Source organism: Emydura macquarii, unplaced genomic scaffold, assembly GCF_026122565.2.
Source record: "Emydura macquarii macquarii isolate MOO-44397 ecotype Brisbane River unplaced genomic scaffold, CSIRO-AGI_Emac_v2 contig_3692, whole genome shotgun sequence".
NCBI lineage: Eukaryota > Metazoa > Chordata > Testudines > Chelidae > Emydura > Emydura macquarii.
The window spans coordinates 7,722,133-7,748,821 of NW_027133829.1; the positions used below are offsets into that span (position 1 = coordinate 7,722,133).

The 26,689-nt window shown below is 45.1% G+C and overlaps 1 protein-coding gene across 1 annotated transcript in view; it reads left to right on the forward strand.

The window, feature by feature from the left end:
- Positions 1 to 4,386: 4,386 nt before the first annotated feature.
- COL17A1 (collagen type XVII alpha 1 chain) overlaps positions 4,387 to 26,689 on the forward strand; it is a 61,526-nt gene continuing 39,223 nt past the window's right edge. The window contains exons 1-11 of the mRNA XM_067536940.1: positions 4,387 to 4,428; positions 11,424 to 11,489; positions 12,120 to 12,164; positions 13,131 to 13,229; positions 15,429 to 15,566; positions 19,184 to 19,231; positions 20,070 to 20,105; positions 22,177 to 22,224; positions 23,594 to 23,737; positions 24,765 to 24,920; positions 25,752 to 25,823. Of these exons, the coding sequence (XP_067393041.1) occupies positions 11,435 to 11,489; positions 12,120 to 12,164; positions 13,131 to 13,229; positions 15,429 to 15,566; positions 19,184 to 19,231; positions 20,070 to 20,105; positions 22,177 to 22,224; positions 23,594 to 23,737; positions 24,765 to 24,920; positions 25,752 to 25,823 (841 nt within the window). The 5' untranslated portion in view covers positions 4,387 to 4,428; positions 11,424 to 11,434. The remainder of the gene's footprint in view (positions 4,429 to 11,423; positions 11,490 to 12,119; positions 12,165 to 13,130; positions 13,230 to 15,428; positions 15,567 to 19,183; positions 19,232 to 20,069; positions 20,106 to 22,176; positions 22,225 to 23,593; positions 23,738 to 24,764; positions 24,921 to 25,751; positions 25,824 to 26,689) is intronic.

Here is a 26,689-nt window from a genome sequence, read left to right on the forward strand (position 1 = left end):
AAAAAAGGATACAGGCATGCCCTGGCAAAGTCTGGAAGCCCGTTTACAGATATCGTTGTGAATTTACCGTATGTGAGGATGACATCCTTTTTGGTGCAGGGTGGGTCTCTGGTGAGATCATCAGCTGGTGTGAATTGCTGTAGCTCCATTGACTCTTGGTACATCTGTATGCACTGCAAATGCAGCGTGATACGCTTGTTTTATTCTAATTCAGCAGTAGGCTTCTTACTGCTTATGTTCCCATTGATTTATATTTCCTGTATTTTCATGCATCTGACGTAGGATTACAGGCCCTGCTCCAGCTGCTCCACCACTAGTCCAGTGATGTAAAGCATCCCAAGCCAGTGAATCCAGCCACTCTGGGTAAGGGAACCCTTAAGTGGCATAGGGCTGCCATTGTGGTTCCTATGTCACACCCCTGCCAGCTCCTAGCTCTGTGTCACCCCCTCATAGTCCTCAGATGCTAGAATGGGTCTTTGGCTTCTGTTGCGATCTGGGCATCCAGATCAGCTGAGGACCCAGTAGAACTCCTAGACTCTGAATCTGATTAACAAAAGGCAGGCGTACTCCCACGATCAAAAGAGTGGATGTCACCTAAGTTTGTTTCCTTCATCCTATCAGCATCACCCGTGTTTTACCTGAAATGATATTCTACCAACTAACACTCATCTAAGCCCCCGTTTTGGCCAGGTGCTGGGAAAGTTGAAAGGCCACACTGGATATGTCTGGTTAAAAAAGACCCAGAGCTGAGTGTCCTCCACATACTCAGAGTGCACTGGAACCCAAAACACTTTGCTATCTCCCCGGTGGCACATTGAAGAGGAACAGAACTGAACCCTGGAATATCTATCCCCTATTGAGAGACTCTTGGGGCGGAAGAGCAATAAGACAACTCCCTAGATCAGTGGCTTTCAACCTTTCCAGACTACTCACCCCTTTCAGGAGTCTGACTTGCCTTGTGTGCTTCCAAGTTTCACCTCACTTAAAGATGACTTGCTTACAAAATCAGACATAAAAATACAAAAGTGTCACAGTGCATTGGCATTGAAAAATTTGCTTACTTTCCCTTTTTTACCATATAATTATAAAATAAGTCAATTTGAATATAAATATTGTACTTACATTTCAGTGAATAGTATATACAGCAGTATAAACAAGTCATTGTCTGTATGAAATTTTAGTTTGTGCTGACTTCTCTGGTGCTTTTTATGTAGCCTGTCGTAAAACTAGGCTAATATCTAGATGAGTTGAGGTACCCTGTGGAAGACCTCTACGTACCCCGTGTGTACAAATCCCCCTGGTTGAAAACCACTGCCCTAGCTGGTCTCAGAAATGAAAGGAGCCACTCAAGAGTGATTCCATCTATCTCTGCTAGTACCTGCAAACCTATCGGCACAATGACCCCATAGTCAACTGGATTGACGCACCTGAGGGAGCTAAAAGAATCAGCATAGACACTTGAGTTTTGTCCATCCACAGGAGATCAGTTCTAGTGCAATCTCCGTTCCACACCTGAGCCTGACACCAGAGGCTGCTTTGTCCACAACCTCCTCAGTAATCCTGCTCACAACAGAAAGGTTAGAGACGGGGCAGTAATGGATGAGATTGTCAGCAGTGAGAACTGCTTCTTGAGCATGGACCTGACAGTCTCTCATTGAGAGATTCTGGCATCTTGCCCTCCCAAAAGGATGCATGGAAGGTCTCCCTCAATGACAGACCCAAAATCCCTTCACTGGATTTTACCAGCCTGGAGAGGCAGATCTTTAAACTGGAGATTGCATTCAAATGCTGTGTACAGCCCAGATCAGTTCACCTGTGCAGAGTTTCTTGGATGCTGCAGTAGGGGAAGAGAAAGTTCTACTGGCATCCATCACAGCCAGAAATTGTTTATGTCAGACCACAGTCTTCTCCTTTCCCTCTCATCTTTCTCTGTATCAAGTGGATCTGTGAAGATGGCTCAAAGAAAGGGCATGTTTAGAAGCCACTGTTTGACTATCCAAGGACAAAGACACAGATTAACTGGAATTTCCCTGGGGTAAATTGTCAGAACCATTGGGGGTTTTTGCTACACTATGGACCAATGAATGGGAAATCCCTGCTCCAATCAAGTCCACCCAATTTCCTGCTGTAACAAGGGCAAGAGGTGGGCATTGCTAGACCTCAGTCCTTCCAATCTTTTTGGTTTATGTTGGTGCAGCTCCATCAGTTAAGGCACCAAGAAAAAGCTAACACGGAGCATGTTCCAAGAAGCAAACTTCAGACGTGTCCCACAGTGTAATAAGCACATCGTTCACAGATCTCAGTTACAGAGTGCAAGTTGCTCCCCCACCCCAACACAAATGTCTCTTGTGCTTATCCAGAAGGGGCAGGGTGAGAGCTGAGTTCAGTTTCCGTGGCCCGTTTAATGCATGGCCTCTCTGTGGAGGTGGTCAGACTGGGAGGCAGCGTTGATGACTGGTAGCTCCCATTTACCTTGGTTGGGGCTGTGAATACTTGGCCATGCTGTAAATCAGGACCTTGTGCCTATTGTGTTGTGGACGGACACCACCAGGAGCTAGACTGAGGCCATCAGTTTGTTTCACCAAGGCCGTCCAGCAGCCCTCCGATGGCAACAATCCGACCAGCTGCCTAAGCCGCTCAATTCCCCCCACATCTTCCCTTGTAAGTCCTGACTCAGCAGTTTCCAACGTGTGAATTTTTTCTGCTCCCTTTTAAGGAATCGATTTTATCTTTTCTTCCCCCGAGACGTTCACCAAGAAATTGACTGAATGAGTCATCAAATCAGCTCCACAAACAGTCTGTTGCCAAGAAGCACTTATCCGGTTTCTTAATCATTGCCCTCGCCAGATGATCCAAAACACGTCCTTTTGTTTTCTTAGTTTAGCAAGATTTTTATCACTGCTTATTTACAATATTTGTAATGAAAATTAGAAAATAAAGGTTGGGGGAGGCAGTTTACTCTAGTCCTGGAACAATTTCTGGGCATTATTTTAAAATGAAGGCCCGGACCTTCCACTCCAATGCAGTTCCTTTGTGCAGCTCCACGGGCTCAGTGGGGCTGGGGAAGCCCTTGGAGTCATAACGCTGGAAAAACCAGCTGTGTGCTGCATCCTCTGGCCCTTGGCAGCAGAGCTTGATTAAAGCACACTGCTGTAATTTGTGCTGGCGGCCGTCACTGAATTAGAAGGCCGAAGAGACAGCATCAATGTTAGCTCGACAATAAAACTGAGCAGTGAACTGGATGGCTGAAAGGTGTCTTCCCTCATCAGGTCCTCTGCTGACAGCAGTTTGGCCAGATCCAAGGATCAGGCCCTATGTCTCCTAACTTCATTTAATTACTGTATGCGGTTTATCAGGCTCATGCACTGGTCCTGCTTCTCCCTGGGCTAGGGTGAGTGCTTTGTAATGCTCTGCAATGACCATTCTGGCTGATCTCGGAGCTGCACTGATATGCTCCACAGAGATTTCCACCCAGCTCTCTGCAGCCAGAAGGCAGCTTTTGGGGTGGGAGGGAAGTGCTGTGTCCCAACCACTATCCCGCGCATTGCAGAAAATGTACTGAAAGAAACCAAAGATAATGGACCACAATCTCCTCTCCATTACACTGGTGCAATTCCTTTGAAGTCAATGGAAAACTAAAGGTGCTGGGTTGACTTCTTCTATCTATGGCACCAGTGCAAATCCCCACTCAGTGGGGTTACATAAGTGGGACATGGCAGAGGTGTTGGTCCTCGTGCATTTTGGTGCATCTTATCTATTAACAGTACTACCTCCTGAGTACTGCATAAATATTGATGGCAAATTAAACACAGGACTGGGCCTATGACTTCGATGGAGCTATGCCAATTACCCACTAGCTGTGGGTCTGGCCCATTGCATACAAGTTGCATAACACTCGGCCTCAGTTACCCTTGCAAAGATACCAGCTAGAAATCTACAAACCTTCTGTAACAAAAAGGCAAAGCAGATGAAATTCACACTTAAAATGTATAGATCATGTGTGAGAAAGCAGTGTCATAATAGGATGTTTCCTCTGACACCAACTTTTGTTCTCTCTGTTTCTCATGTATCTAAATAGTTAATCTATCTAAGCCAGTAGGTAGACGCTTTCTTGTCTCCAGTAAAGTTTGATTCCTGGAGGCAGATTTTTTTTCCACTGAGTGTCATATAATTGGAAGGGTGGAGCAAGGCAGGAAACCACGACACACCTTTGTCAGGACTTGTTTGGGAGCAAAGAAATGGGAAAGGATAAAGGGGAGTAGGATAGAATACATTAACTACAAGAAGAAGTGAACATTCCTGGAGGATCACTCAGATTCAGCACACCTTTGTAGGGACATGGTATAAAGTGCAGGTAGCCAATTTTGATAGAAAGGAAACGGTTGAGAAGAAAGAGGGATTTCCAAGTCTTTAATTGAAGCACTCCAGGTAAGTAACATAAAGAAAAAGAAGAAGAAATAATGTGCCTCTATAAATAGCCTCTATTCTCAAGCAAAATATAGGAAATGTACATTCTACTATGGGACATACAATGTAAAAAGACTATCAAATCTTTATATTTCTGACAACGAGCGTCCTGTAGCACCTTAAAGACTAAAAAATTTCTGCGGGCATAACCTTGTTTTTGCTGTATACAGACTAACACGGCTACCTCTCTGGAACTTTTATGTTCTGAGTTACTTTGGTTTATAAAATTGCAAGAGAGGGTTTCTTTTTAAATGGATGCTAAGTGAAAATGGTTGATGTGCTGAGGGATGGGAAATATAAACCAAGACATAGATAGTTTTCTTTGAATAATTGTGAAATCATTGTGTAATTGGGACAATGCATAGATTGATGTCCGGTGTTAGGATCTGGAAGAAAGACTATCTGTATTGCAAAATGCAAGGAGCTTTGTGATTGCTTTAAAAATGAAATATTTGAAATGCACCAGAGGACTGAGTGACCATAGGCCAATAGTCTAGATAGTGGATGCAGAATCTGGTTCAGGGTATATTAGGGCACTAGGTGCATTGATCTGCAGTTCAGAGGGTACCAGGTGCTACTCTAAAGTAAAATTTTGTGTTGGGAGGCTCCGACTTGGCTTTAAAATAAAACAGTTCCAGACAAGCAGAGTTATTTATCAGTAGTGAGTCATTTGGCATGGACTTTTGGACATATTTGTTTTCATAGAATATTACAAGGCCAAGAATTGTATTGCACTTTTCAAAGCCAGTTGAGCAGAAATCAGCGAACGCTTGTTTGCCGAGCAATTTTAAGCCTTTGCACAGTGTGATCTAGTGATTAGAGCCTGGGACCGTGAGTCGGGAATCCTGTGTTCTGTTCCTATCTCTGCAACTGACTTTTGGTGGCAAGTCACTTCACCTTTCAGTGCCTCAGTTTCTCGATCTATACAATGGTGATTATAGCACTTACTCACTTTGAGATCCACTACTGAAGAGTGCAAAGTAATGTGTGAGAATGTTTTACTCTCTCTTTACAACAGGAATGAGTGACGTGTGCAGAACAAAATGTTCTTGCTTTGGATTTGGATCTGTTTTTGTTTGAGCAATGCAACTAAATGGACATATTATTGAAAGTAGCATATTATGCACTGCAAAGTAAAATCTAGGCAGTGCCCCAAATCCTGCCATCAGAAACGAATGTGCATTGGCTTCAACAAGGCTGCTGCTGGATGTTAGAGTAGAATCTGACCCTTGTTTTACAACATAGCTAAATCTTGGTGATGCGCCTTCTCTGATTTATCATTATTATCAACATTTAAACTATACAACAAGCAAACAGAATACACATTGGGTCTGATTCTGATCTTGCACTGGTGTAAATGCAGAATAACTTCGCTGAAGTCAATAGAGTTATTCCAGATTCACGCTGGAATGACTGAGAGCAGAATTTGACCCGCATTTCACTTAATTGAGTGATATCAGAGCATATAGGCTGGTGTATTTATTTTATTCACCAGCGCCTGAGCAACATACTCAGATTATCTGTGAATCAGGCATAGAGGGAAAGCATAACACACATTGTCCAGTGGGTTATGCTTCCACATGAATGGATGCCATTAGCTAACTTCTCCCCTATAAGACTAGCCAGCTGTTTGCAGACCACCCATAAATACTCCCACGGATCCGGGAACCACTGAAATAAAAAACGACTTGACAATCAACTGAAATTGAATGGCTTTTAAAGGAAAATAGGAAAGTCTAGACTGTTGGGTGAAGGCGATAGTATTGCTGTTTTGCTCTGACAGTAATCCAAGGACACCTGAAAAGTTTTGACTCCCCATAAGGCAACATCTTGAAGCATGTTAGACATCAGGGAAATTATATCCTCAGTGTGGTTTACACTGCACATTTATCAACAATAAAAGAGTTCTCACCACTTGATACGAGTGGATCATTACAGAAGTATAAGTGAGGGCTAAAAGGATTGAGATGGGTTCCATCCACCTGATATGAGAATGCAACAATATTCTGCTGTGAAAACAGAAATGATCCATGTAGGAATTAACAGAATGTGAAACATCCCTGGCTATTTTAAATTGTTTCCATTAAAATATGCCTACATGAATATAAAATGATTTAGGAAGTGCCCCTGTTGACAAAAAGAATGGAACAATCATTGTTAATGTTGCATGCAAGTAATAGCTAGTTCCTAAAATAAGCAGCGGGATTGGAATATCCAGCTAACCAAGGCACCTCAGATTGGCTGAACTTCCTTAAGTGCTTTTCATTTCAACTGTAAGTTCTGTAAGCATAAAGGGCAAGCAGCTGTGGAACTGTCCGTATGTTGATGAGTGTCCATCACATACAAAGAACAGTTCAATAGGCTATAAAACTGTATTTAAAACAGCAGAGATAGGATGAGTGAGAGAGAGAATGATTATCTGGAATATATTTGCATGGACAACTGGTTTGCTCTACCATTATAATAATAGTTTGCATACCCAGGGTATGTCTACACGGCAGAGAAAACCCTGTGGTGCCAGGTCTCAGAGCCCAGGTCAACTGAGTTGGCCTCACGGGATTCAGGCTGTCGGGTTGAAAATAGCAGTGTAGACATTCCTGTGTGGCCTAGGCCCCAGACCCTCCCTGGGTTTTGGAGCCGGGGCTCCATCCTGAGCAGGAATGTCTCTGATCTTACTTTTAGCCCTGCAGCCTCAGCCTGCGTCAATTGCCCCGGGCTCCGAAATGCAGTGCCGTGGGTTTTTCTTTGCTGTGTAGACCCCTTATGGGTCTGACCCTGCAAGGTGTTGACCCTCTGTTCCCATTGAAATCAAAGGGAGCCGAGGGGCTGCCTCTCAGCCAGCATTCAGCTGTGTACATGATGGCACCCGTACGCTGGTCTCACAGTGCTTTCCAAAGGTGGACAACTATCGACGTCCCCATTTTTACAGACGTGCGGAGGTGAAATGACTCGCACGGGACTCGAACGGTGAGTCAGCAACAGAGCCAGTGAGAGGACTGAGGTCTCCCAGTCCCATGCCTCTGCTGCACTTGCCAGATCTTCGGGGCTGCCAGAGGCCACTTCAGCACCCAACATAAGCCAAAGCATCCTTTGGGCTGCCCTACCTTATGTCTGCCTGCCATCACCTGGGAGTGATGGTGTTTCACAAGCCTCTGCTTGTAGCTTAGGGATAATTGCAGATGGTTTCTCTGATTCAACAGAGCTATTCCGTGTTGTCCCATGCATCGCCTATAGCTATGTTTGTCTGAATCCGGGCCGGAGGAGTTGGTGCAGTAAGTCTGCGCTGGTAGCTACTGAAGGACGAGTTGTGTAGCTGTGCTGGAAAGCGGGCTGTGCTATGGTGTGGGGGATAAACCTGGTATGTGGAGCAAAACGCACCCGCAGTCAGGCTGGCATTAGGAATTTGTGAGCGATCTGCAAGGATATATTTTAATGTCTTCTCCTTATTTTACCTGTAGAGTGTTAAACAGAATGTTCCCAATTCTCTAGAGCCCAGGGAGGAGAAGGGGGGCTAATTTACCCCATGTTTATGTGAGTTTCTGCCAGCGTTAAACTCTGGGGCAGCTCCCTGGTGGTGGAAAGCCCACCAGAAGAGGAGGCTAAGGTGCTGCAAAGCCAGGGACAACGATCTCCAAAAGTCAGTGGTGCTGGCCAGGAAGTGAACTCATTGACCACATCCACTCAAGGGCTTCCACCAGCTGAGTTTAGTGCAGTGACATTTGAAGCTACTCTCAAGTCTTGGTGAAGTTTCCAAGGAAGGAAGGCGGGTAGTGCAGAGAGGTGTAATTTACACCCTTGAGGAATGTAGGCTCCAAATGTAGGCTCCAATCCTGCCAAATTTACGAAGGGGCACCATTTACTCACAGGAGTCTTGCCACTGGCGATTTCAATGGGAGTGGCAGGCCAGCGTGTGGAGTGGCTGTTGTTGTTGTGTAAGGACTGGAGTGTGGTTAATGGGACTGCTCGCGTCAGTAAAGATATGCACATGCTAAAGGGAACGCAAGGTCAGCATCTTGGAACCTGTTTGAAAATCCTGGGTTCTAGAACAGATTGCAAAATTTTTGAGGTTCCAGATCCATTTCTCCCTGGGAAAATGTGAGCTGCCTTTAATTTCCCCTCCGCTAGCTCTAGAACCAGAGGCCAAAACTTTCATGGTCACCTCGGTGATTTCCAATTCCCTCAGGCAACTATAAATCGCAGCCTGAATCCATTAGAGAAAAAATAGTTTAAATTAGATGAGGGAGGAAAATTATTTCCCCAAACCCTACATTGAAACCAAAGTCCTGGTGGCTTGCAGAAACCAAAACCCCACTGAGTTCCCTCTGTCCCTAGGCATGATACACAGGAGCCCTGATGCTGAGCGGTCCTGGCACCCTGTAACTCACACTGACATTGCAAAGGGTTGTGTGCCCACTGCAGCTGAAAGGATCAAGCCCATGGTTTGGTTGGGTTTATCTGTAGGAAAAAAGAAGTAGACAAAGGGCCAGAGTTTTAAAGAGATGGAGGCACCTAACTCCCATTGATTTAAAAAATCAATGGCTCAAATTAACTGATGATTGAAAGAGGGCACCTTCTCCAGGAACGTGCTATCACTTAAATTGAGCGCCGTAAGGCCATTCCTAGGATCTGTTCCGCACAATTACATAAAACTGAGGGAAGAATAATAACTACCCTGTATCTAATAAGAATGATTGATCGATATTTTGCTTTCTAAACCCATATTGTCTGTTTTCCGAGGCAGTTTTGTGCGTAGCAGGAGTTATTTAAAGATGAGCCACGCCTAACGGGAAAGGTGAAATTTGTCAATGACATTACAGCACCTTCTCCCGTCAAGTATTATGCTTGATTCTCCACTGCCTTTTGCACTGTGACACCATTTACATCTGTGCAAAGTGAGGGTAACATGCTGTCCTTTCAGGGTGTTGGGGTTTCATCCTCGCTTTGCACAGGTGGAAGTAGAGATACCATGTGCAAGGCACTGAAGAATCAAACCCATAAACTGTTAAGCGAACAACATCTGTGCTTGAGGTCCTGATCCTGAGCTCTTGCTCCAACCAAACTCCCGTGAACTCGGTATAGAATTTTACCTGAATCTTCTGCAGAATCAGCCCTTAAATATGATGCTTTCTGTACGTCCAGGTCTTCAGATAAGATGGAGTCCCTGGCAGCACTGGGGAGAGTTCACCTGCAGATTTGGCTCCTGTGCTTTTCACAGATTAAAATTTCGTTTCTAGTGCGTGAGTCTTCTCCTCAGACGTGGTGGAATATCTTCTGAGTAAAACTAGGACTGAATGACTGCGCTATTATTGGTATTCTTGGTAGTACCGGTGCATTCTGAAACCTGGACAGACAGTACTAACGCTACTTGGGATTATATTTTTGGCTAGAGAGGATCACAAGGCATTAAATCTGGATGATATTCAGTGATGACTATTGCTGTATCTACACTGGTGCAGTTCCAGCAGTGGTAGCAAGGGCAGGATCAGTAGGGTAGATAAAACTTCTGCCGCTGCTTGTGTTTTTAACATTGTGTTATCTAACCCTGCTCAGAACAGCTATGTGGGGTTGGGGTTTGGTTCTTGTGTTTTGATTCAAACTCATCTCAGACAGAGACAGGGCTGGAGATCAGCGATTATAGAGAGACGCTAATGGCATAAAGTCATGAGGTTTGGACTTGATCCTGCTCTGAACACTCCCTTTGTTTCGAGCCAGTTCACTCAGATCTCTGTTGTTGGCTTTATCATTCTGTCCTTCTCAGCGGGCCTTCCAGGCTTTCTGGAACGTCAGGGCTTGTTGTGTGTGAGCTGCCCACGATGGCTCTTTGAGTCAGCCCTGAGCTTGCTGGAACATCTGTAAGTACTGTTTCAGAGGGAGGGTCACACCAAGCAAACAAGTAAGACTCGTGTGGCTTCAGACAAGCACTATTAAACAGAGGAAAGAGGGAAAAGCGTGGGGTCCAAAAGCAATGTCCTCTGACTGTGCTGATCTCTCTGTGACTACACTGACCAGTCATTAGATGTGACTGGCACTTCACACATTGAAAGACTGTCTATAAGGCAGGAAGAAAATAACCCCACTCTTTCACCCCTAGGCCATGCTACTGTAAATACTATTAAACTCCCTGTTTCATAATTCACGCCATTAATTTCCACTGGCTGCCAAGACATATGGCATGCGTGCATAGGACCACACAGGCATATTTAGAGAGCCACGGCACCATATGGGCATCAGTTTGGTGGGCATAGTAGCAGTGCTGCCTGGCTCTGGACAGATATATGGACATACACGGTGCTTCTATGTAGTATCCTGCATGGGCTGCATTACTGGACCTACACTGAATACCCATAGAACCATGCATGTGTTGGACAGAGGTTGGATTTCTGTAGGGCCGTATGGATTGTACATAGGATGGATTGCACAGGGTGGATCCACATCGTACATGGTCCACAGGGCAGTTAACAAAAATCTAACATCTCCAGATGTTCCCCTTCCCCAGGGGCAAGTGACAAAACAAAGAGAGAAAAAAATTAATAATGATGGCTTTGAAATATTATGAGCTGCAAAATCTTCCGCTTGCAAAGATGTAAGCTGGTAGAGAGAGTAACGGAGCGCAGCAATGAAATAAAGCCACCCAGCAAGTCCTTGATCTCTGAGCCGCGTAGGTAATGACAAAAGAAACAGAGATTTGAAAAAAGAAAGAGTTTTGCACAAGCTACCACCCTTCCGACAACTAGATGCGGTGCTCTGCATTTTCAGAGACTTATCGCTTCTCGCTGCCAGGGAGCTACTTTTCCTTGCTTCCTTTGAGTGTCTGATCAAACCATTCATCCCTGCGCCCAGCTTTCCATTACCCACTTGATAGCAAGACGGGGCCCCTACAGCATGTCCTAGCACTCATATTGAATGCCTATGAAACGGATGTCCCTTTCAATGAGGTCTCTGTGCTTTCCCCTCAGGCGGTGATGGTATGGACGCAGTAACGAAGAAAACCAAGCGGGATGGAGCAGAAGTCACTGAAAGACGTAAGAAAAGCTTTTAAAACAAAATCTCATCATCAGAGGTGGGCCGCTACCAAAGATCCCAGACATGAACACCCTGAACTTTAGAGGGAGTTAGCATCTGCACCTATGTCCAGAAATGAATTGTGCAGCTGGTTCAGGTCTCAAAGCTCGATTCTTCCCACAACGTGGAACAGCCAGAGTTTCTCCAGTAACGCAGGCCACATCATACATTCGGGAGCATTTAGAGTGCCCTCTATAATTCACCAGAGAGGCGGCTTTGTGGTTAAGGCACTAGAAGGGAACTCTGGAGACCTGAGTGCTGGTTTCCGTATGATCTAGGCCACGCTGCTTCGATGTCTCAGTGCTGCATCTGTAAAATTAACGTAACAATCCTTCCGTTTTTCACAAGGGGTTGTTGTGAGACTCACTTTATTAATGTCTGTGGGGAGCTCAGATACCACAATGACAAGCACCGGAGAAAAGCCTACAAATAGAGTGTGTGTTACCACAAAGCTGGCTGGAAAACCATTTGGCTCTATGGTCTTACAAGATTTTTCTTTAATCAAGTCCCCTTATTCCAGACATGAAATAAAACTTGCACCTGGTGTGGTTAGATTTCAGGGCCGTAACCTCCCTTTTTTCTTTCCCCAGTTATTACAGAGTCAGTAACCACCAGACTAACATCTTTACCACCAAGTAAGTAGACATTGTACATTGTGCTGTCTGTCCTCTGCAGTGCGTGTGCACGTGTGTGCAGTTCATGCGTGTTGGTGTGGTTTTCACAAGTCTTCATGTATTAGTGCATCAGCTCCAGAGAAGCACTGTGCAGCTCTCCGAACCTCCCATCCTTTCCCCTCCCACCCCAAAAAAATGCTTTTTGACCATCAGAATGGACTGGGTTTGGGGGCCCATTTGAGTGTTAAAAAGAAAGAAGCAAGGGATGTGCTGTGAAGGCTCCTAGACCAGATTTATCAAGGGATTGCGCCAGGGTGAGGGGTTCCAGAGAAGGAAAGGCTCTCAGAGATGAGGTTGAGAAATGTTGGGTCCATAGGAGACAGGCCACCTGAAAAACAAAACAAAACAAAAACAGGGTGGCACTGGCTGGGGATGGGACAAAGATAGAGTGGCTATGGGGTGGTGCAGCTTCCACTGGCAGGACTCTTGGAGATCCCCCCAGCTTCTCTTCCCCCAGCAGCAAACACTAAGGGATGCCAACAGCAGCAAAACTTGTCTTCCCTCAAGATGAATCCCCTTGGGGCACATAAAGGATCAGCTTAGGCATGGGTGTGTAGTTTATATGTCCCTTTACCAGCCCGGGTGAATCTGATGTGCTCTTGTCACCAGCATGCAATTGCTGGGTGAGATGCTTGCTGGCACCAGGATGGAGAGTGAAGATGACCTGGAGTACTTTCATTGCTGGGGCAGCCGGCATGGCAGAGCCCAGAGAAAGAGAAGAGGTTCAGGTTGTCTGGCTTCCCCAACACTGGTAACTCCTTCCAACTACATGGTTCCAAAGACACCTCCTCCACCACTGCCCTCACCCTGTAACTGAGCATACCGCCAGCGCGGGTGCCTGGCGCTGAGTCATCCGGCGGCTTCTTTTGCTCTTGTTCTCGTCTCTCACGGCCACGGGAAGTCTCATTTTGCGCTTGTTTCTTGCAGAAGGAGGGAGCGGCACTGGGCACAAAACGTCAGCCTACAGCGGAGGGAGTGGAACGGAAAAGAGGGCTTTCACCCACGGCAGCAGCTATGTGACTTTGAGTAGGTAGCGACATAATGGAGCATGAATGAGCAGAAAGCCAAGGCAGCTTCATTGGGGCTAGGCCAGGTGGCAGGGATGGGGCCCGAGACAAAGGCAAACCCAGAAAGCATTCATGGGGAAGTGGTGAGAGCACTTTCTGGGCAAGAACCCCACCCCCACAAGGTGCTGAGTCCTTTCCGCCCCACTGAAGTCGATAGGCGGGGTACGGTGCCTTGTAGGGCTGGTCACGGTATTTTTACACAAAGAAAAAATTTCCCCATCAGAAAATGCGGCTTTGTCAACATTGACATTTTCCGCAGGGAGAATGTCGATTTCCATGACATGGTTCAATTTTCCTCTTGGAAAGATTGAAGCGATAAACGTCGTTTCCACAGGTCGGAGGGTTTTGTTTCATTTGTAAATGCTACATTGTCCTTTTCAATGTTTCCAGTTCGAAACTTTGGGCAGATTTTTGTCTGGCAAAGATGTCCAGCGTTACCGCATTTCATCCCGGTTCCGAACAGAAAGTCACCTCAACATTTCCCACAAAAGGCAGATTCTGTCTTTCAAACTGCTCCAGCACTTTGAAAGGTCGGGCACGATTTGCTTTACATGCCACCATCACATTTTTTAAAGGCAACTGTGCAGTGTGTGGAGGGCTGGGGAGGAATAGGTGGGGAAAGTGAGTACACATGTCCTGCCCCCATTGCTCATTCCCTTCACTGTATCCCATAAGCACAGGCCTCTCCATCAGGAAGCTACTGCACCTAGCTGCAGAAGGAGGATTATCATTGTGACGGTGCTATAAGAAAGGAGGAGGGCCCACTGACCATATTTCTCTAGTGTAGACACAATATCCCCTGCAAGTGGAGTGGGGTAGATTGGGAGTTCAAAGCAACACAAGGACAGCAGGTGATAGAAATCCTCTCTTGCTCCCAGAAGGAGCTGAATAAACCAGAAGAGCTAAAGTGCAGTCTGGAATGGTCACAATGTGAAAATTATTAGCACATGCCCAGGATATGTGTGTGCTTATAGGTGGGCAACTCCTTACTGGTTAAAAACCAGATTCTGAAATCAATTACGCTGTTGTAAATCTGGATGGACTCAATCTGGATTTGCACCAGCGTAATTGAGATCTGATTTACATGGCAGGGTTCGTTCTCTTCCTAGTAGCTTTGTTATTCCTTTTTAAAATTTCACTGCTTGCAGCGAGCTGCTAAATTAATAATCTCATGTTACTTTGCAGTGCGCTATATAATCCCATGCATTGCGTGTGCTAGAAGATTGCCTCCAACTGAGGCTCATTGTTTTCACTGCAGAGTCCTCTCCCATGTTTTAAATGGGGAGACCACAGAATGACACGGGCCCTGTAACCACAAGAAGAACGTGTGAGAGAAACAGGGGAGAACACACTGTTGAGATCCCAACGACACATTATCTTTGCTCTCATGGAAGGATGATGTCCATGGTCATCCCCTCTGATCCCTATGAATATATTGTGCTGGATCACTGCTGACTCTCTATTTTGGATATGGACGTGAACGCCAATGTTAGAATTCACACAGGCTCCATGTTCATGACTTATTCGCTCCTATGCTAGATCTCCAGGAAGCAGATTAACTGAGCAGCAACAGAGTAAGGACATGGACCCTCATGCTATCAGGGGAGCAGTCCCACAAATGCACACACTTTTTCATGGATTTATGGATGTGTGTCCCATTTCCCCCTATCTCAGGGAGCTGGTGTTCCAGCAGCCTCCCCTACTTGTTGAGACCAACTTAAGTGCCCACCAATTTTTTTGGTCTGTGTCACACTAAGCCTTAAATTTACAGGTGGGCCTGAACCCAAACCAACCCACAACCCTATCCAGATCCCAGGCTCTCCCTCCTTTGGGGACGTGACTGGTTCCTCTGTCTCTGGGCACAAACCTGCTCCCATTGATATCAGTGGCAAAATTCTCACTGACTTCAAAGGTAGCAAAGGTTTGTCTCTCTACAAAGAGCTGAACTAAAACCACAGAAATAAGCAGCCCTGAAATCTGGAGAAGCTCAACAGAGCCAGATCCAAACTTCGTGGCTCTAGCCCGTCACGAGCCCTAATTCTACCTCTGCAACTCAGTGTGAGGTCCATCCACACCAACACAGAAGAGTCTAGGGCATCACTTTACATGTCTGAGGCATTATCTTGATTTTCTGGGGGGCGTTTTGTTTTACCTATAGGTGGAAGTGGTAGAATGAATTCCACCTCCTCCTCCTCCGGCTACAGGCAAACCCCATCTCCTTGCTCCACTCTCTCCAAATCACCTCGCTCAACCTTTGAAAGAAAAACCTACGTCACCCGCAATGCAACATACGAAGGTATTCTAGAATCTGTCATAGAGATGGGGAATTAAGGGTGCCCTGCTAGGTCGCCTTGTCAGTTACATAAGAACATACATGAGAAGGGCCATACTGGGTCAGACCCATGCTGGGTCCATCTAGCCCAGTATCCTGTCTTCGGACAGTGGCCAATGCCAGCTACTTCAGAGGGAGTGATCAGAACAGATAATCATTAAGTGATCCATCCCGTTGGCCATTCCCAGTCTCTGGCAAACAGCAATCCCTCCCTATCCTGGCTATAGCCATTCTTGGACCTAACCTCCATGAATTTATCTAGCTCTTTTTTGAACCCCATTATAGTCTTGGACTTCACAACGTCCTCTGGCAAGGAGTTCCACAGGCTGACTGTGCGTTGTGTGAAGAAATACTTCCTTTTCTTCATTTTAAACCTGCTACCTATTAATTTCACTTGGTGACCCCTAGTTCTTGTGTTATGAGAAGGGGTAAATAACACTTCCTTATTTACTTCCTCTATACCAGTCATGATTTTATAGACCTCTTATCATATCACCCCTTAATTGTCTCTTTTCCAAGTTGGAAAATCCCAGTCTTATTAATCTCGCCTCATATGGAAGCTGTTCCATACCTCTAATCATTTTTAAAAAAACAACGAGAGTCCGGTAGCACCTTAAAGACTAACAAATTTCTGCGGGCATGAGCTTTCGTGGGCTGCAACCCACTTTGTCAGATGCATGAAATGGAAATCACGGATAGGAGGTATGTATATACATCCATATGTATGTATGTCCATATGTATATATATACCTCCTATCTGTGATTTCCATTTCATGCATCTGACGAAGTGGGTTGCAGCCCACGAAAGCTCATGCCCGCAGAAATATGTTAGTTTTTAAAGTGCTACAGGACCCCCGTTGTTTTTACTGTATACAGACTAACACGGCTACCCCTCTGGAATTTATCGTTTTTGCTGGCCTTTTCAGTACCTTTTCCAATTCCAATATATCTTTTTGGTGATGAGGCGACCAGATCTGCACACAGTATTCAAGATATGGGTGTACCATAGATTTATAAAGAGGCAAGATGATATTTTCTGTCATTTTATCTATACCTTTCCTAATGATTCCCAACATTCTGTTAGCTTTTTTGACTGCCGCTGCACATTGAAGTGGATGTTTTCAGAGAACTATCCACAGTGGCTCCAAGATCTCTTTCTTGCGTGGTAACAGCTAATTTAGACCCCATCATTTTATATGTATAGTTGGGATTAAGTTTTCCAATGTGCATTACTTTGCATTTATCAACATTGAATTTCATCCGCCCTTTTGTTGCCCAGTCACCCAGTTTTGTGAGATCCCTTTGTAATTCTTTGCAGTCTGCTTTGAACTTAACTATCTTGAATAGTTTTGTATCATCTGCAAATTTTGCCACCTCACTGTTTACCTCTTCTTCCAGATCATTTATTAATACGTTGAATGGTACTGTCACTGGGGGACATCACTATTTACCTCTCTCCAATCTGAGAACTGACCCTTTGTTCCTACCCTTTATTTCCTGTCTTTTAACCATTTACTGACCCAGGAGAGGACCTTCCCTCTTATCCTCTGACCGCTTATTTTGCTTAAGAGCCTTTGGTGAGGAACCTTGTGAAAAGCTTTCTGAAAATCTAAGTACACTATATCCACTGGATCGCCCTTGTCCACATGTTTTGTTGACTCCCTCAAAGAATTCTAATAGATTAGTGAGGCATGATTTCCCCAACAAATCGTATTAATCTATGTGTCTGATAATTCTGTTCTCTACTATAGTTTCAACCAATTCCCTGGCACAGACGTTCGGCTTACCAGCCTGTAATCACCAGGATTGCCTCTGGAGCCCTTTTTAAAAATTGGCATCACGTTAGCTATCCTCCAGTCATCTGGTACAGAAGCTATTTTAAATGATAGGTTACATACTACAGTCAGTAGTTCTGCAATTTCACATCTGAGTTCTTTCAGAACTCTTGGGTGGATACCATGTGATCCTGGTGACTTATTACTGTTTAATTTATCAATTTGTTCCAAAAACTCCTCTAATAACACTTAAATCTAGTCAGTTCCTCAGATTTGTCACCTAAAAAGGATGGCTCAGGTTTGGGAATCTCCCTCACATCCTCAGCCATGAGGACCAATGCAAAGAATTCATTTAGTTTCTCCGTAATAGTCTTATCTTCCTTGAGTACTCCTCTGCATCTTGATCGTCCAATGACCCCACTGGTTGTTTAGCAGGCTTCCTGCTTCTGATGTACTTAAAAAAAATTTTGCTGTTACTTTTTGAGTATTTGGCTACCTGTTCTTCAAATTCTCTTTTGGCCTGCCTCATTATATTTTTACACTTCATTTGCCAGAGTTTATGCTCCTTTCTATTTTCCTCAATAGGATTTAACTTCCACTTTTTAAAGGATGCCTTTTTGCCTCTAACTGCTTCTTTTATTTTGTTATTTAGCCACAGTGTCACTTTTTAGTCCTCTTACTATGTTTTTTAATTTGGGGTGTACATTTAAAATGAGCCTCTATTATGGTGTCTTTAAAAAGTTTCCATGCCTCTTGCAGGGATTTCACTTTTGGCACTGTACCTTTTAATTTCTGTTTAACTAACGTCCTCATTTTTGGGGTTTTCCCCTTTATGAAATTAAATGCTACCATAGTGGGCTGCTTTGGTGTCCCCTCTCTGCCCCCCCCTCCCCCCCAAGGGGGGACCATATTATGTTATGGTCACTATTACCAAGTGGCTCAGCTCTATTCACCTCTTGGACCAGATCCTGTGCTTCACTTAGGACTAAATCAAGAATTGCCTCTCCTCTTGTGGGTTCCAGGACTAGCTGCTCCAAGAAGCAATCATTTAAGGTGTCAAGAATCTTTATCTCTGCTTCCTGTCCTGAAATGACATGTACCTAGTCAATATGGGGATAGTTGAAATCCCCCATTATTATTGCGTTTTTTATTTTTATAGCCTCTCTAATCACCCTGAGCATTTCACAATCACTATCACCATTCCGGTCAGGTGGTCGGCAGTATAGCCCCTCTGTTATATTCTTATTCAAGCATGGAATTACTATCCATAGAGATTCCATGGCACAGTTTGGTTCATTTAAGATTTTTCTTTCATTTGACTCTACGCTTTCTTTGACATAAAGTGCCACTCCCGCACCAGTATGACCTATTCTGTCCTTCCGATATATTTTGTACCCTGGTATTACTGTGTCCCATTGATTATCCTCATTCCATCAAGCTTCTGTGATGCCCATTATATCAAGATCCTCATTTAATGCAGGATTGTCCCCTAGAGCATAAATCCCAATATGGGACAATTATGGAATAGACCAGAAGGAGACAGTTCAATGAAAATTACCCACAGAATCCTATTTCTAATAGTGTTCATCCAAATAATTTTCATAGCTTATTGTAGTTGGAGGATAACAGCAGCTCATCAGTATAATACTCAGTAGTTCTTTTTAAATGAAACTGTTTGCTATCCTATAGCTGCCAATATTTAAGACTTGGTAGATACAGACATGATATATTACAAAAATCTCGTGCTGACCGTGGGGCATAAATATATGGCAAAGCTTTAACATGGAATCTTCTCTTCTTCTGCAGGGAGCTCCAGTGCAAATTCTTCTCCTGAATTCCCTAGAAAAGAGTTTGGTATGTTCTTATGATATTGTCACTGTGAATGTCAGGCCAAGGGCAAGCATATTGGCTGCTATGTGGCTTCTGGCATGAAACATCACTGGAATGCGCGAATCAATAAAAATAATGCCATGCACATGACAAATTGAGGGGAAGAAAGATTCTGGAAAATATTGCCATTGGGAAGGGGGGTTGTTTTATGATGCCCACAACTTCCCCTCTACTCGGGAGCTCTCATGCAGCCAGTACAGGCCCATACACTGCTGTGACATCAGTGGAGTTTCTCCAAATTTATGTTAATGTAACTGAGAGCGGAATTTGACCTAGTGTTTGTATCTAAAGACCGTTCCTATAGAGACTCTAGTGCACATCTGCTATCCCCGACTTTGTGCTGGGTGATCTTCCCTTTAAGGGGGGTTGTGAAGGGGAGATCTCATTAAGTTTCATGCCCCCTGACTGGGCATTAGCACCCATCTGTGCAATCCAGGCCATTATTATTGTTCAGTGAGATGTTGTTGTATGCACACATCCCCTGGTTCTTCTCTAAGGTTGGCTTCTGATTTACCATCAAGTTTCTTGATAGGCCAAATCAGGGGCATTGGCCAACCTTGGAGGTGTTGATGGAATTATTGGATGATCCAGAAGTACTAAGTGCTGTATATTTTCAGTTAAACATGCAGTGACCTAAGTGATGGTAGCCAAAATATTTGGGGATGAGCGTCTCCGTACCCTGCCCCAGCTAAACAGAATAACTGTACAACTCACAGAAGAAGCTTAATCCCGTGCATTACTTTTCAGGTGTGTTTACAGTAGAGAGAGTCTAAAATTGCTTTTCTCTGATTGGTTTCCACAGCATCATCCAACACCAGAGGGCGGAGTCAAAGCCGAGGTGAGCTGGAATGTGCTTTAGGAGACCCCTTGTTCCTCCTGCTGCTTTTATCTTTTCAACCAGGCACTGTCTGGACCAACCCCTCCACTGGTGTACATCCATTTGGCTCCAGGGAAGTCAGTGGAGCTACATGTATTTACGCCAGAGGAGGATCTGGACCACTGAGATTTGGGCAGTTGCATAAACAGGCGCAATGAGCAAAATGGAAAAAATCAACAAGATGAAGAAATCAGGAGTGGAGGGTGTGGGAAGTTTTCATAAGGATGCTTGCCGGGCGAGCTGGATGACTGGTGGGGTTAGAAATAGGCCAAAGAGACTTTCATCTTTAGTTCAAAGACAGGCCAAGGACATGATCCTGATCAAATTCAGGCCCCAAGTTTTGTGTCCAAAATTTGTCAGCACTCTCTTTTTCCCTCTCTCTGTCTTCTGTATGTATCACCTTCAATAAATCTATCTATCCATCTATCCATTCATCCATCTTTATATGGCCCCATCACTATAATATCTGAGCACCTCCGAAGTATTTAAATACGGCAATTACAATAACCCCTTTCATCTTCCTTCCACTGAGATCTGTTATATGAGATGGCAGCTTCATTTCCCTAAAAGGTATGCCCTAGTGCACAGTGTGGCTAGAAACCACTGAAGCAGCGTGGTCCATTTAGTCACCTTCTTGTAAAAACTTGATTTGCTTAAAGTGTTAAATAGAATTTCCCTCCTTTTCTTTTGCTAATTAATCGGCTGTTTGGGGAGAAGTTGGATATAATTGATACCGAAGAGCTTAATTTATATTCCTAGCTGTTGAGAAAGCAACTGGAACATCATTTTATCCAAATTCATATGAGCAGTGGATATAAATCAAAGGGCAAGAGAGCTTAGCAATTACCAGTTACTTCTACCTGAGATCTTTGTAGAAACCTGAGATCCCTAGGGTACCTTCCCATACATAATAAATCAGACACAGGAGGATCATGCTACAGCTTTTCAGATTGCTTCAAAAATAGCCCCAATCTATCATCTTTTCCACGCAACTGCCAAAAGAAGTGTTTCTTTCATAGTACATGCACTGCTAGGTTTCATCGAGAGGAACTTGTGTCAGGCACTCAGGCTGGCCAGTTGGCTCACGGACCGCCAGATTTAAAGATTGTTTCAGCCAAGTCAGTTTAACCCTCTATTCTCTCATGCTGGAGGGTAAAACTCAGGTAATAAAACTGGCCGGCTAGCAACAGTGTGGCATAAATAAACTATCCTTTGCAATCTGACTGTTTTATTTCAAAGCACTTTTGGATCAAGCAGAACCCAATAAAAAATTGCCTGAGACAGTCTACATGAAATGAGTCAATAGAAAATAGTATCAATCAATCGAATAGTAACAGATCAAATCCTGCAGTCCTTACACAGGTAAATCTCCAAATGAAGAAAATTGTCGTTTTACCTGAGTGATAGCTGGGAAGGAAGAGAGGCCCAGTGCAACTAGTAATCTTTAAAATCCAGCAGTCCCTTGTGACTGTTTGTTCTCACTTTAGGATAATATAATAAAAGTAATGAATTAATAGATGTCAATGAGAATATTCGTGTGGTTAAGGGCTGCAAGATTGGGCCTTCTATTAATGTTGCACCTCCCTAATGAGGTACGTAGGATGCCATTATGATGTCACAAAAATCAGTGTATTATGATTTTTCATTCATGTATTTATATAGTACCAAAATGCGCGAGGCGGTTTAACAAAACATGGTGAAAACGTAAAGGGTCAGGGTCTGGTTCTGTTAGTTACACTGAGCAGCAGCTCACTTGTCAAGCGGGGTCGCTGATTTCAGTGGGCGTACTCCAGGAGTGCACTACTTCTCGGTGGAAATGGAAGTATCAGAATCTGGTCCCAAAGTAAAAAGCTGCTTCTAAAAATTCAGACAGCTAAAGCCGGGCAAGCGACCCAAACCTAAAAGATAACAATGTGTATGGACAGTGAGAAGTGGGGAATCAGCTTTTGCAGCCTGAAGGTTCATTCACTGTTCACAGCCCCAATTCATCGCGCTCCGTATTTGTGATCCACTTTTCTCTTTTCTTGTGCAGAGAGCGAAATCCGAGTACGGCTCCAGAGTGCTTCTCCCTCCACCAGATGTAAGTGGCACTGCTGTTATTTTAGAGTGAACTTGTGGGCCTGGTTGTCCCCTCCTAAGAGGTAGCCCTCCAGCGACAATCCTGATGCTGATTTTGGGGGTGTTTCTGCTCATGCCAGTGTCTTCTCTGGGACAGTGCACGCAGGGTGGCAGAGGGGGTGTCAGAACATTTGCTTGCTGTGATAAGAAACTGCCTCCCTTAACCCTCTGCAAGTGATTTTAATGTGAAGTATGAAGAATGAGGAAGTTTGCCATCGGCCAGCCCTGTATTTTGCCAGGGCAGTTTTATTTAACCTCCTGAATGAGTCACTCCTGGATGGAGTCATTTTGCCAAGTCCTCCTGTCCTCACGAGGCCCCAATCCTTTACCCCTCGAAGTAAACCTCCTATTGACTTCAGTGGTGCAGGACCCTAGGTCCTCACTGCCGATTTCAGTTGCCTCCCTATGAAAGGGAGGGGCTTTACAAGGGTTCTTTGTTCCCGGTCCTAGTTCTGTGCTCTTACGGGGGGTGAGCCCGCACTGTTGTTGGTGCCTCTCTAGCCCACTGATAGTGCATTAAGTTAGACAGGAATTTGGGTGCTAATAACAAAAGAGCACTTCATAAACAGCTTCAGCGCCTTCCACAGCCTAAAGAGTCACCAGTGTTCAGTGATACCCCAACTGAAATACCAGAGATCTCAGTACCTCCTTCTGGGAATCCGGGGCAGCGCTAGTCCCAGAAACCAGTCCTCTCCCATGAGACAATCAGGCAAGATTAGATCATGATGTCATAGAAATAGATGGGAAAGGCCTACTGAGATGTTTAGCCCATTCCTCTAACCAGTGTAGGATTGTGCCCTGCCATATAACCTCTGGTCTCTTGCAGGATTGCCAGCCCCAAATGTTCAAAAATCATGAGTCAGGCTCACCAGAAATCATCAGATTGGCTTTAAACTCAGGAGATGGTGTAAAAATAATAGATTTGGTGTTCTCTTTGTTTGCCGTCTGCTCTTTGAGCCGTTAGGGTGCACATTCTGAAGCTTTCTCCACAGGCCTGAGGGCTAGAAACTTCATGTTTCTTTAAGAATGATGGCTGAAATCGTCACGTATCCACTTGACACCAGGAACTGGGGCTTTCAGGAAAACGATAATTATCATGAGACTCGTGACAAAATCCTGAGAGTTGGCAACAAATCCACCTTCGGGGGAAGTGCTGGAGATGGGACAGCCATTTGCCAAATGCACAGCTCTAAGGAGCTTTCGGAAATGGTCCTGTTTCCTGCTGGATAGCATGTCTCTTACTTTAACATGGGTATTATGAGCATCTCTGGTTACAGGCTCTGGTAGGTGATGGCTTTGGGCTTAGTCTGGGTATCTGTTTTCTCTGCCAGGGACGGAGCTGGATGACGTGAAGCGTTTGCTGAAGGGGGGTCGATCGGCCAGCGTCAGTCCCACACGGTCGTCATCCAGCACTCTCCCCATCCCCAAGAAAGCTGTAGTGGAAACAAAGATGGTGACTGAGAGCTCCCAGTCAGGTACGTTGCTGTGGGGGTGTTAGCAATGCTGGAGCTGAGCATGGGAGCGGGCAATGATTCCTTTAAATCTCGTGACATGGAAACTCTAGCCAGTTCCTACAAAACAAAAGAACAAAGTCAGGAACAATCCGGGTTAAAAATGTTTGCTCTCTTTTCCAGCGTGTAATAACAATGCAAAAAGGGAAGTTGCAGATACTGCCCAAACCAGGGCCATATTGGTCAAGTTGCCAGTGCCTCTCTTCATTTGTATAAAACAGAGCAGATTCCAGCTGCCACCATCTTCAGTTCAGAGCTGCAGCTGATGGACGTTAGCAAAACCAAGCAAACTATTCCCCATCTCGGCCTAAGCAGCAAGATGGAGGCTACCACAGGCCACCCTGAAGAATGTCCTACCTTTGGCCCAATGGCCCATGTCCCAGCAACCCCACATGTTCCATGGCCAACGGAGCTATCTGAGTGTTGAAAATGGTCCAGGGCATTATTTTTTACTCACGTACCTGTCCCTGCTATAGTGCTTTAAGCACATGTGTCAAATTCACCTCCTAGTAAGGAGCTGGCTCACCTGACATCTTTCCTAGTCACTAACAATACAAGAGTTGCACGTGTGTGGAGGTGTCACAGAAACACAGCAAGAACCCTGGGATCCATATCCCATGTAGATTTCCTCACCAGGATGTGGACTGAAGTGTGTGTTTCGTTTGTATTCAGGCCATCACCATGTGTGCTTGTGATTAAACCCTCAAGATGTTATGCAAGTGGTTCCAGGAAAGTGACAGAAATTCAGGCAACCTCTGCATTTGTCCAGTGGTTTCAAAGTTGGCTTGGCTAGGGGCTGTCTCAGTTACACAGGTGTGAATCTGGAGTAATCCCGTTGAAACTGAGAGGGTGACTCCAGATTTGCACTGGAGAGCAGGACTGCATCGAAAACTGAGATCAGAACCTGGCTTTCTGTGTCCTCTGCCTCAGTGATCTAATTTCTGATACCAGAGCCTGCTCTTACTCATCCCCATCACTGTTTCCTCTCCAGTATCGGGGACATATGACACAACCGTACTGAATGCCGCCCTCCCTTCATACATGTGGTCCTCCACCCTGCCCGCAGGGTCTTCCCTTGGTGGCTACCACAACAACACGGCACAAAGCTCTTCCCTGCTCAACACCATGTCCCATTCATCCGGATCAGGTACAGTAACTGCACCACCCCCTTGGTCACATGTGCGGATGGGGCACAGACCCTTGGATCATCTTTGTCCTATTGCTAGTGTTTTGTGGCTGGGCTGAGGAGATGTTAAAGGCAGGGGAGGGACGGTAGCGGTGGGAGGAAATGCACTTGGTTGTTCTCCATGGTCTTTTGCATCTTTGTGCCCCCCAGAATGACTTCTGTGTTGCTTATATTTTGAATCCCTTATTCATGAAGATCAACCATCCATAGCGCCTGCTGCTGTGCACTGAGCTTTAGACCATTGACTTAGTGAGCTCAGGGCCAAGTCTCTGATCGAAGGCAACGTTGCACTGGAACATGGGCACCGTTTGAATTATGACAGGGTTTGGCTTCCACAGTAGGACTGTTGGGTCTAATCCTGCATTCCTGGCTCATCCAGAACTCCCACGTCAGTCAACGAATGCGGGGTTGAATTTTGCATCTCAGGCCCATTTCTACGTCAGGGATTAGTAGCAGTGGTGTCTTCAATGCTGCTGTTTTCTAGCTGCAAGTGAAACGGTGAAGGATCCTCTAAGGTTTAAAGGACATGGTCCAGTCACTGTGACTTTTTTAGATCAAAACCTTCTCCCTTTTGTAAAGAGAGTAAAACAATTTTTTATGCAGAGATTTTAGATTCCCCCCTCCCCGCCTCCCGCTCTTTATTGTACGTTTTGAAGAATCTGTTTTTCATGAAGGAATGGAATTCCCTAGTGACCCATTCACTGTCAGGCTTTGGTGGCTGAGCCGTCTGCCTGGATGTGCTGGGGTCTCACTGAGCTGCTGCGCCAAACCGTCTTTTTCTTCCTCTTGCAGTGTTTGGAGTCCCAAATAACCTGGCTCCCGGCTCTCCCACTCTCAACACCGGGCTGAGCACTTCCTCAACAGGTCAGACTTCTCTCTTCTTCTCTTCTTCGTTTCAAGGAGCCCAGGACATCAGCTGAAATGTATAACAAAAATCACCTTGATCACCCCCTCCGTGCATTCTGTGGGCCGGGTCCAGATCTCATTTACATCAGTCAGCATGTCCACCTGCAGTGAACTCACTCCAGACGTTGCCCTGTGTCACTGGCGTTAGAAACAGGCTCTTTTAATTTGGGGGGGATGGGAACAGCCAGGATCTCAGGAGAAATGTCATTTATTTGGAAAACCACGGTTAGGTTGTCTCTCCTCGTGGGACCAATCCAGGATTGTATCCTGCAGGACAACTGCAAGTGTCTCATAGAACTTCCACTGCTTCCCTAGGGGGGAAAAGGTTTGTGTCTCTCAGGCCTGGTCTACACTGCCAGCAAAATTTGACGGCAGTCAACAGGAGTTACGTAAGCTATGCAGAGTAGTCGACTTTGTAACTTCCATTTCGCACGCCGTCTCCACGGCACTGCGTTGACGGGAAACGCTACGCTTTTTGGAGAGGTGGTTTTATTAAATCGAGCTGCTCAATCAAACTGGAAAAACTGATCTGACAATGGCGAATTTGACGGCAGCGAATTTGACGCCGTCAGTGTAGACGTAGCCTCAGCCTTTGCTGTTTCCTGATGTTCAGCCTCGCACGTTTACCTTTGCTCAGTCGCATCCCTTTACTCCTGGCTAGATCCTCTTACATAACCCTAAACAATTCTCCTCTCATGGTATCTACACCTTTCACATACTCTGTGTGGCTCTCACATTGCTCCTCAGACCTCCCTTAGCCAGGCTAGACTTGTCAGTGAATCTAACCCTTTCTTTGTCAATTGGCCCCTCCAGAGATGTATACA